This window comes from Chrysemys picta, chromosome 17 (genome assembly GCF_011386835.1).
Source record: "Chrysemys picta bellii isolate R12L10 chromosome 17, ASM1138683v2, whole genome shotgun sequence".
NCBI lineage: Eukaryota > Metazoa > Chordata > Testudines > Emydidae > Chrysemys > Chrysemys picta.
The window spans coordinates 10,193,673-10,205,105 of record NC_088807.1 but is presented as its reverse complement, the minus strand read 5'-3'; the positions used below and the strand labels follow the sequence as shown (position 1 = coordinate 10,205,105).

Below are 11,433 nucleotides of genomic sequence, written 5' to 3'. Positions count from 1 at the left end.
ATAAAGAGGAAACCATATTGGAAAAGGACACTATTTTGTGCATGGACCTCCCAGATTTGGCAGAGCTGCTACTTCATCTACATCTATTTCTGTTAGTTCTGGCAGGAACGTTTTTGAAACAGAAGACTGGGTTTCCTTGGAAATGCTGGTTTTTCATCAAAAACCTAAATCTGAAAAGTTTTCAGTTTTCAGATTTCTGCAGGTTATTATGAAAAGCTGAACTTTTCTAGTGAACATTTCAATAAAGACAAAAAAAATTCATGGCAGAAAACAAAACCCATTTTCCATCAGCTCTACTTGCCATCAAAGAAAACCAGCCATCACCAGATCAAGGGCTCATTGGATTTAGTGGAAAGACACCTTTGCCTGCAATGAGAACTGGCTGAAAAATTCCAATTATTTTCCCCCCCAAAATTCAAAACATTGGCACAACAACTTACTGAGGGCCGCAGTGGATTGCCCATCACGGACAATTTTTAAATCAAGATTGGAAGTGTCCTTCTCCTCCCTTCTCTCCTTTGCTTTGGGGAAGGGTCTCCTGCCACTCTTCCCTATCAATGGCAGGGCGAGGGACAGCGCCAAGTGGTGCCGGCTGCCTCTCTGCCCTGCCCTGCCCTGCCCTGCCCTGCTCTGCAGTGAGATATTCAGAGTCAGGGCAGGAGCAGCCCAACACCCTGCCCTGCTGGCCAGGATGTCAGACAGACCCCTGCTCATTGGGAGAAGGGCCAGGTAGCCTGGGGAGGTGCTGCCCTATAGCAAGAGGGCTGACTCTCCCTGGGTCTCATCTCCCAGCGTGAACCAGGCTAGGATCTCCCAGATCAGGGTCCCTGTCTCTCTGAGGTACTGGCAGTTGGGGTGAGCCCATCCCCCATGCTGCCCCCAACTGCCACTGTCTCCACTCCCCCCAGAACCTTCCCTGCCCGGCCCTGCCGGCTGCCTCAGGAGCTCTCACCCAGCACAGCCCACAGCAGCTCCCGCTCCTTTAGTTTGCTCTATGATTCAGACAGACCCGTTATTGCCTTCCTTGGTCAGTCTCCCACCTCATTATTCCCTTTTCCTAGCTTTCACGTGTCCCTCATTTCAAAGGCCATAAATTGAAGTTCCCCAGTTTTCAGGCACATTTAGCATCCACACTTTTTAGTGTTGAAAAACTATTTATATTACATACGGAAACAAAAATGAAAAATGTTATTTATGTTCCACTCCCTGTGCATCCATCCTATGCTCATGTGGATCATAAATGATTTGGAAAAAGGGGTAAACGATGGGGTGGCAAACTTTGCAGATGATACTAACTTTTCGAGTGCTTGACTTTGCAACCTAAACCATGTCCTTTTAATGCATAGAATGTTTTATAGATAATGTAAATACTTTTTTGTATATAATTTCCTATGCTTTAATTAAAAGAAAACATAGAAACAAATGCAGTATGTACAACTGTAACAAACACCTATCCTCAATAGGATTTAAACCTTTTACCTCCAGAACTTAGCTAGCTGACTAACTACATTAGTACATGAGGAGAGGTGGGTGAGGTAATATCTTGTAGTGGACCAACTTGCGTTGGTGAGAGAGACAAGGGTTTGAGCTACACGAAGGTCTTCCTTAGATCAGAATCTTACACAGAGCTCTGTGTAAACTTGAAAGCTTGTCTCTCTCACCAACAGAAGCTGATACAATAACAGATATTACCTCACCCACCTGGTCTCTCTAATATGCTGGGACTAACACAGCTACAACAATGCTGCAAACATTAATATGTGGCAGAAAAGGGCTGTTCTGGGAGATGGGCTCCGCTGCTGAGGCCATGTGCAGGAGGGTGACTGAGGAAGCCTAGGTTAGGTCTTTCTTCCTCCCACACAGCAGCAACCAGACATTGTCAGTGCTGCATTATTGCTGCTGTTTTGGCTGGGCTGTGGGCCCAGCTTTTTAGGATATTTGTGTTCAGTTACGATATTGGCAGGCTGCCAAAATTTTCCTGAGTAATTCAAGTGAAATGGTGATTTTCAAAAGTCAGCCAAACCTGAACAGAATTTCTTGAGACACATAAAAGGCATTTCTCTAGCTCCAGGGCTCCCCCTGCCAAATTTCTAAGGTCTGCTGTAAACATTGGAGGTGTGAATACATCTAAAAAAAAGTTGCAAATATATTTTATAAAATTAGGTAACCCAAACATCGGACTCCCTACTAGCTCCCCATAAAATTGGGAATAAAGAATTATAGAGAGATTTACATTAAAGAGATGAACCCCACAGCATCTTCAGGGGCCTGAAATATTTATTATTTTTTATTCCTCATTTTGGGTCTCTTTCACATATTGGTTTTATGTACATGTTTGACAAAAGACACGTTTTCACTGACTTGATGTAAAACGAGACTTTTTCATTTAGGGTGGACAAAGAGGACCATGTTTACAATAATGATTTAGCTGGTTGTTGTGGATGTCTCCCTTGACCCACTGATAAACTTGACTGTCCTTGGCCACATTAAGGACAAATTGTTTAATTGTATCCCAGCTAAAGTGAGTTATATTTTCTGACATGATGGTTTCCCCTCTAGTCTTCTAGACTAGCCCATTCAGAACTTTGCAGTGTGTTCCTTTTGTAAATATTTTTTCTGCCATGTTAGCTTTGGGCAGCTGCTTGTTTTGCGTGTAAAGGGGGCTGATAGTTATAACATTATTTTCCTTCAGATTGCAGCTAATTTCTTGTTTGTCTCTCTGTGTGCTCTGCCATGCTTCCAGGGTGCTGAATCACTTCCATGCCATCCCCACCTGGCTTTAACTGATTCCCGCTCTGGTCTCTTATGTTTTGACTCTGGAATTAGTGCACAGCAAGCTGGTGTGTGCTACAGTGTGTTAGTCTCCTGTGCATTAACTGGCTTTGTGGACCCCCACTAAATGCACTAAAATATCTCTAGTGCACTTGATCTATTGCTGCGCTGCTGCTTCCACAGCAGTGCGGAATCACCCTTGTGAGTCACAAGGACTTGTGGGGGCACATCCCAGGGTTCTTAGTGCTGCCCCAAACTGTGCCACTCTATGAATTCGGTCACAGTGTATTGTGAGGATGTGCTTTGAGCCCACCAAGTGAGAAAAGAAAAATGATTCCTGGATGCGGCCTCCATTTCAACTGGTGGAGAGACAGGGATCCTACTCTGGATGACCTCTTCCAGCTGTTGGCATTGATGCAACAACATTTTGGCAACACCAGGCAGTTATAGGTTTGAGATACTACAAATGGCATTTTGACAGTGGCTTGTTGCCCAGAGAAGGTGGCTGCATGCCCTGGTAAGGAGATGGTGCAATCTGAATACAGACATGGAACAGTGGAGATAGCTGATGCAGGAGTTAATAGCTCTGGATTCTGTCTGTGCTAACCAGCAGCTCTGGTACAGGGCCACAAGCTGAGAGTGGTGGGGTCACATTTTCATGCATGATGCAGATGTTGGATGCTTAGCAGTGAGTCCAAGACTTCCACATGAGGAAGGACACTTCCATTCAACTGTGTGAGGAGCTCCCCCGACCCTCCAGCACTGGGACATACCACTACAGAGGCGGGTTGCTGTTGCCATTTGGAAGCTGCCACCCCCAAACTGCTACAGGTCCGTGGCTAATCAGTTTGGTGAGCTTGCTAATGTCCCCCAAATAATAGTTGGCTTTGAGCAAATGGGCTTCCTAAATTACACTAGGCTCATCAAACATTGTCTCCCCTGCCCATCTCCCCCTACCCCCACCTGCCCAAGGTGCACATGAATATGTAAACCAGAAAGGTCCCTATTGGCTCTATTTGTAGGGCTTGGCTGACTATAGAGACAAAGGTACATGGCCACCAATGCCAGGATACTCTGGAGATCCACTGTTTTCCAGCCTGGACAAAATGGGATTTTATTCCCACTCAATGATATGAATGCTGCGATGTTGCACTCTATATGATTTTATTAAAATATGCTAATGAGTGTGAATATAATTTAACTGGAATATGCTTCATGCAAAAGGTCTCTTGTAAAGTATCATTACAAAGCTTATAATCTACTGAGTGTGGTCATCCAAATTGTATAAATGTATCATTCTTGTCTCTGAAACAAGAAATATTAAATATAACTCTGAGGTCCTATTGTAATTATGCAAAGTGTGGGCCATTAATGGTAGCTTGGAATCTTGATCACTCCCATTAACCAAGACAATTGGTTGTAAATGGCTCTGTTTACTTGTAAGTGTTCCTTTATACCTGTGTGCTTGCAAGTGGGTAATTAAGTCTTAGAGTGACATGTCACCTGGACTGGAATCCATCTTTAACCTGGTGATTTTCCATTTAGAAGGAGATATGGGAACCAGAGAGGGACAAAGGATTCCCGCCTTGTGCAAAAGATATATAAGGGGGTGGAACAGAACAAAGGTAGCTGCAGCCATGAGAAATCCGCTAGCTACCACCTGAGCTGGAACAAGGACTGTACCAGGGAAAAGGATTGGGCCCAGACTAGGAAGGCATCCAGTCTGTGAAAGAAGCTTATTGAAACATCTCTGAGGGTGAGATTTTATCTGTAATCAGTTTTCTACTCTATTAGGTTTATTTTGCTTGGTAATTCACTTTGTTCTGTTTGTTATCACTTGGAACCACTTAAATCCTATTTTTTGTATTTAATAAAAAAACTTTTTACTTATTAATTAACCCAGAGTGTGTATTAATACCTCGGGGGGGAGGAGGGGGAGAGGAAGGGAACAGCTGTGCATATCTCTCTATCAGTATTATAGAGGGGAAACAATTTATGAATTTACCCTATATAAGCTTTATACAGGGTAAAACGGAATTATTTGGGGTTTGGACCCCATTGGAAGTTGGGTATCTGAGTGCTGGAGACAGGAACACTTCTTAAGCTGTTTTCAGTTAAGCCTGCAGCTTTTGGAGGATGTGGTTCAGACCTGGTTCTATGTTTGTAGCAGGCTAGCATGTCTGGCACAACCAGGCAGGACACTGAAGTCCCAAGCTGGCAGGGAAAACGGGCTCAGGGGTAGTCTCAGCACAACAGGTGGCAGCTCCCAAGGGGGTTTCTGTGATCCAACCATCACAGAGGCCAAAGAAGATGACTGGGTCACTGTTGCTTAGGGTAACTCAGCATATCCTCTACTACCCTGGTTCACAAAGCCTACCCTGACTACATTCACAGCTTCTCTCTCAGTTTGAGAATATTTACATTCTATAGAGGTGAGAGATCTGGAAGCAAATGCAATAGGTCCTCCATTGCGATCTTCCAACACATTTGAAATCATTGCTCCTACTATATGGGGAAGCATCGTAAGCATCAAAGAGGCACTATAATGTGTAAGGTCCCTTTTTGGAAGATACAACTTCTTGGTCCCATCCCACATAGTGTGTGGGCCAGCACCATTCCTGTCCAACATTTCATGTGGAGGATTTCATGTAACTCTGTGTTAGGCAAGAACCTAGGGCAATTGTGGCAGGCTGAAAATTTCCTATAATATTCAGAATGAAGGTTATCAAATTAACAAAGATTCTTGAATGAAATTTTATATCTCTGTAGTTCATTGCAGTAACAATGCAAATATGTATACACTATTCTGGGATCGTGTGGAACTTCAAAGGATTTTCAGGAATAGTGCATGTGAAGTGGATTTCCTAGGAAATTCTTTGGGGTACTGGAAATACAAATTTTCTCCTCTGAGGCCAGCCATTGAAGCCACCTCACTGGGGAGGTGTGCATATACTAGTTCAAACCGGATGTCCAGGGACCAACAGACAAAGAAAAGATTTTTGGATAAATAACCTGTTTAGACTGGGTACTTTTTCCCTGATCCTGCACATGGACACGACCTCTAGCCCACTGACTGCCTCAATCCTTAAGAAAGGATTGAAAGGACTTGGCCTAATGCAGCGACATAAGACTGAGGGGCTGAAGCTGTGATGAACTTGTGACCACAAAGGAATCCACTTGGGCGAGGGTTTGAAGGACAGTTCCTACTAGAATCCATGCTGGAGTTGGGGTTGAACGCTGATAAGCTTATTAGCACGTATGTACATTATTTTATTGTTTTTAATGTGTTTTCTCTGTGATGCTTTTTACTTTAAGGATAAAGGAGGCTTGCATACAACATGCTGTGTGATACCATATAACTGTGGCAGTTCCACCCGACAGCTGTTTCAGAAAAGAAAGCAAGCAGGTGTCCTTGGGCCATCTCTCTGTGCTGGGAAATATACAGGGAAGGCAAAGAACTGTGCAGCTTGGAAATAACCTGGTGAGAAGGGACAGAGAGATGCGGGTTTCTGTCCAAGAGAGGTGATGGGTGGGGAGCCGGAAGCCTGAGATTGGTTGCCTTTACTGGGCCACAGAGGGGAAATACAGGTGCATTTCTCGTGATCTGTGACAATCATAACTGACCATCCCCACAAAGGGCCAGAATTGTGACACATGTTGTGCTTCAGGTGCCACAAGAACAGCTTCAACTGTGTGCTGTGATTAACACAAACCATCTCTATCATGGTGTGCCTGCAGTACACAACTGAATCTATAAATATCATATTTCTCCTAGTTTGCTCTCAGCCCACAGTCAGACAGCCTCAGAGGTACCTTGGGAGGTTTCCATTGTGTTCTTAATCACCAGGTCCCATGACCAACTATTGTCCAATTAACACCAGTGCCAGGAATACCCTTTACTATCTAGTCATTTATTGTCTTCTAAACTAAAGAATCATAGAGATGTTATAACATTCTCAGTGGGCACCATGTTGTCACCTGCATGCTAATGCATCCAAAATCCTCTGGTATAGTGCCCTTGTGTTGTAATTATTGTGCATTGTTCACAGACCTCCATATTACTGTGTGAGCCTCAGTTTTTTCCGGTTTCTACAGGTTTTGTCCTTAAACCAACAGTCAGTTGCACTGTGAGACTGTTTTCCAAATGAAAGCACCCAGACTTTGTGTTAACACTGTCCATGTTGTGTTTCCACTCTACTGCCAGTTTGTTTATTGCGCAGATCACATGATGTGGTTGCAGCTCCATGGCATCTTCAGTAGCAGTTTCCATTGATACTGCAAGTTCTAGCACAAGCTGTAGGGTCCAATCAGCCTCAGTCAATAATTTGTTTTGGATTCCTTCATTTTCCTTATTACACAATTACATCATTTAAATTCTCCTGAAACTGGCCATATTCTGTTAATATCCTTAAATCAGCCACAGATTCATGGATTGTTTCATTTTCTTTTTTATTTCATTTATAAAATCAAACGCTCTGCAATCACCAGTGGCTTTGGTGAGAGGCAATTTTGGAGAATTTCCACAATCTCAGCAAATGCTCTGGTTCAACAGGAGCTGTCAGACTACACAGCATGTTGTAGGCTTTAGTCCTCATTACACTCAGTCAAATTAACACCTTTTGCTCAACACCGATAATATTAGCTATCATAATGTGTTCCGGTCTCTCATCACAGCTCAATAGAGGACTGTCCCACCTATCAAACAATTCAATTTTCCCCAAACAGCCAGACTTTTATAAACCTTTTTTTTTCTGGAATGATCAGTTTTCGCACGGTCCAAGTGGCTGCGGTTTCCTTTTAGTTTAGGACTCTATTCTCTGTTCCACTGTACTCTGGGCTTGGGCTTCCCTCCTGGTTACCAATTATTATGTCATCTGCTCCTTACAAAGCCAAAACAATATGAAGAAACAACACAGGCTCCAAATATTCCAAAGAAACAAGTTTATTCCAAAGAAATTAGTTTTCTAAATATACACAAGCTTGCATGGCCTAGGTCCATACATATTGCTGCACTGACTGGTTTCCGTTATCTTCCAGTTCAGAGACTAAGGTGAACACAAACAGAGAGCTCATAGATGCTTTAAAGGGATATTATTCTATATACTACACAACTGCAAAATAAAAATACATAGAATTTTAAAAGGCTTTTGGTCATATTGGTCACAGTTACCTGAAAGGAGGATCAAGCAGGTACCCAATCTGAGATGGGACTGATGGGTGTGTCGGAGAAAAACAGAGTTCTCACTCTTTTTTGTTTGGGTGCAGCAAATCAGATACTTTATTATCTCTAGCAATTGCTTGGAGGGAGAGAGCTGAACAGGTCTCTCAACAGGTAAACAATTACAGCAAGCATTTATACCTTTTGTTACATACAATAATAAGCAACAGCTGCATTTTGTTTATACATAGGTCATCCTGATATCTTATTTTTCTCATTTATTTAGACTCTAGTCTATATTCCATATTTATCTACACAAGGTCGCAACAACTTCTCACACAGTTCTTTCCCACTCGCCTCACACAATCCTCGCTTCTACAAATCTCGCGTTATTAGGGTTACAGCTAGCCTGACTCTTGCTCACAGAAGAGACTGTGTGCATTGACATCCCCTTCCAATCACTGTCAGGCCTTGCTCTACTTCCACAGGTGGAAAGTGGATGGTATGACCAGGTTACTATAGTCAGACCCCCCGTGTAAGAGTTGAAGACTCATGAGATTCCACGCTGAGATAAGTAAGGTCAAGAGATCTCAGGGTGGGGTGCTCTCAGAGGGACTAGAAAGAGGTCAATGGTTTATCTGCCTTGTAACTATGACAGTAAATCTTGTGTGGCTATGTACAGAGATGGGAGTTATTTTATATTCCCTTTCCTCGCTGTGTGGTACACAGCTCAGTGACAAGCCATTAATTTGTTATGTTATAAGTTTGGTGATGATGTGTCTCTGAGATAAAAATGACTGTGTGAGACAGGATGGTTTTTTTCCCAGTAATATCCACCCAGCAGCTCCCACTGTGACAGTTATTCTCAGGTTTTCTAAGCAGCTTTTCATGCTGGGTAAAAGGCAGCTGAGCTCTTGAAAATATTGAAATCTTGAAAACCTAATTTTGGTGCTTCATTTCTCTTGAAGATCTGCAACATTAATATATTTTCCTTAACAGCCTAGTCAAATAATAATATTTTTTCAGAAGTGACAAATGAGATCATTTGTGGTTGAAAGCAAGTAATTAAGATGGCAGCTCACAAAGTACAGAGTAAAAACTACGGTTCAAATTTTATTGGAGCGAAATTTGATGTTATAGGTTCATAGCCATAAATTGAATAATGGTGCTGCTTTAGAGATGGCACTATGGATAATATAGAGACAAAGTGTAATTTGAATTCATTGATGGGAAATTTGATTTCATAGATACAGTGGGATGAGTGAGTGGCAGTTCCATGTTAAGCTCATTGATCTTCACTTATAGAACAAATTCTCATTGCTGTTTCTTTGTGTGAATTTTTAAAGAATGGATAAACAGCGCCTGAGAATGAACAATCATTAAATGTGAACAACACAGACATGTCAGTTACACTGAAAAAGGTCACCTGCTTGTCTTGGTAACTAAGGTAAACTCCAATTTTCTTGGGCTTTTTCTGCACCATGACCCGGGTCCATGGATCTGTTTTTGCCCAATAATCTTTCCCATTCAGACCCAGAGCCCAGAATCCCTCTTTAGGGGACAGGGAAAGTTTTCCTTTTCTCTCTATGGATTTTCTGGCCGCTCCCAGGTCCCAGTCAGTGCTGCTCATGATATCCACCTCCCAGTAGTGCTTTCCAGAGGAGAATCCTTCAGAGCCCAACACACAGACAGTTGAATCGAACCTCTCTGGATTTGGTGGAACTTTCTGAGGTTGGGCTTCGTGTTTTAAACTCTTATGATCCCCAGCAATGGAGAGGTTGGGGTGGGCTGTGCCTGCATCAAGAGTGATGTCATCTGCAAAGAGAGATTTGGATTTAAGAAAACTTTGTCTCATGCAAGCATAAACTGAAACTTGGGAGATATGGCTTGTGGGCCAATTCCTGCTGTCCTTACTCAGGCAAAACTCCCATTGATATCGGGTTTTGTTCTATTCTGACAATATGGCTACACTGAAATATTTTAGAGATGTGATATTTGATTGAACAGTACTGAGAAATGGGAGGGATTCTGAAATGTTTATCTTATTGCTACTTAAATGCATTGTGCCAGATTCTGATATAAGTTACACTGGTAGAAAGGACGGAATGAATAAGGCCTGAGAGGAAATGGAGTAAAGCTCCAATTGTTAGCTCCATGATAGCAATATGTTCTGTTTCTAGGTTTTTTTTAATTATGAGGACCATTTCTGATTACCAGGATAGATGTGTATTCTGTTACCTGCATACTTGTAAGCCCTTCTCCAATCTGAAATGAAAGTGAGAAACAACAGACATTGAATTCAAAAGAGGAATCTATTGCCTATTTTCCTGCTTTTGGCAGCAAAAATATCACAGGATGAGGATAACTGATGATCAAAGTGGGTGAGGAAATATCTTTTATTGGACCAACTTCACGCACCTTGTCTCGCTAATATCCTGGGACCGACATGGCTACAACTACATTGAAGATAACTGAGATTGTCAGATACAATACAGACTGATGTACTTGTGCAGAAAAGAGAAAGTAAAGCACATTAATGGTACATGCACACTGTGGTTATTTTACACTTTTGGGCCCCATATGTGGCTCTCATGGAGTCACCAGGTCTGTTGCATCCTTCACTCATACCTCAGTCTCAAGCAGAGGCAGCAGACAACAATAAAATATGTGTGGTGATGCTGGGAATGTGGCTAGCTGCATTATTTCTGCCTGGAGCTGCTGTCTTCCCTGCTAGGAGAGAGATGAAAATGGGCTACAGTAGCAAGAGAGATAGGAGGAGAGGAATATGAGAGAAAGCCCTGCTCCCTCCAAATAACCTAGAGGGGAGGGTGTTTAAGGGTGGTGAGGGAGGAGAGTGGATGAGATAGAAAAATATAATTGCACGAAGATAACCAAGGTAACCAGATGTTTGTGTGATAATGTTGTACCTCTACTTACTGATATTTCAACTGGGCGACACCTTTCAAAGTCAAATTAACTCAGACCTGCCAGCTCTGTGGGATTTCAGATGACCTCTAATTTGCCTGGTGTATGGGATTTCCCCATAATCCACAGGTTTTCAGATATTTCTATATGGTAACCCCACTCTGATTGGCTACCTGCCCAACTCCTTTGGTTTACAGCCAATCAGAGCTGCTGCACATACTGAGAGACAGCCTCTTTCCTCAGCAAATGAAGAAGGCTTCTCTGTTCCCATCTCGCTGTACCAAAAAGGCAGCAGTGCTCCTGAAGTCCTCAGCCCTTTTATTACTGTGCCTGCAAGGAAGGCACCAATCCATGTGATCTCTGCTTCTTGTCTCCCTTCTCTAGCTCCATCAAGGCCCTTAGGTCAGGAGTGGAAGTAAAGAGATTCCTTCTCTACCAGCCCCCAAAGACATGTAGGTGAATGTCTCAGGCGTGGCCAGTGTCAGAGGCATTGGAGGGGCTCCCACACTCTTCAAGCTTTGCAGGAGTGTGTCTTGCCCTCCCCAGACCTCAGGGGGGCAGAAGGGTGTTGGTGGTGA

The 11,433-nt window shown here is 42.9% G+C and overlaps 1 protein-coding gene across 1 annotated transcript in view; it reads right to left on the bottom strand.

Moving 5' to 3' along the window:
- Positions 1-7,698: 7,698 nt before the first annotated feature.
- LOC101935447 (butyrophilin subfamily 1 member A1-like) overlaps positions 7,699-11,433 on the bottom strand; it is a 30,801-nt gene continuing 27,066 nt past the window's right edge. The window contains exons 11-12 of the mRNA XM_065571842.1: positions 10,169-10,195; positions 7,699-9,745 (exon numbers count right to left, since the gene is read on the bottom strand). Of these exons, the coding sequence (XP_065427914.1) occupies positions 9,216-9,745; positions 10,169-10,195 (557 nt within the window). The 3' untranslated portion in view covers positions 7,699-9,215. The remainder of the gene's footprint in view (positions 9,746-10,168; positions 10,196-11,433) is intronic.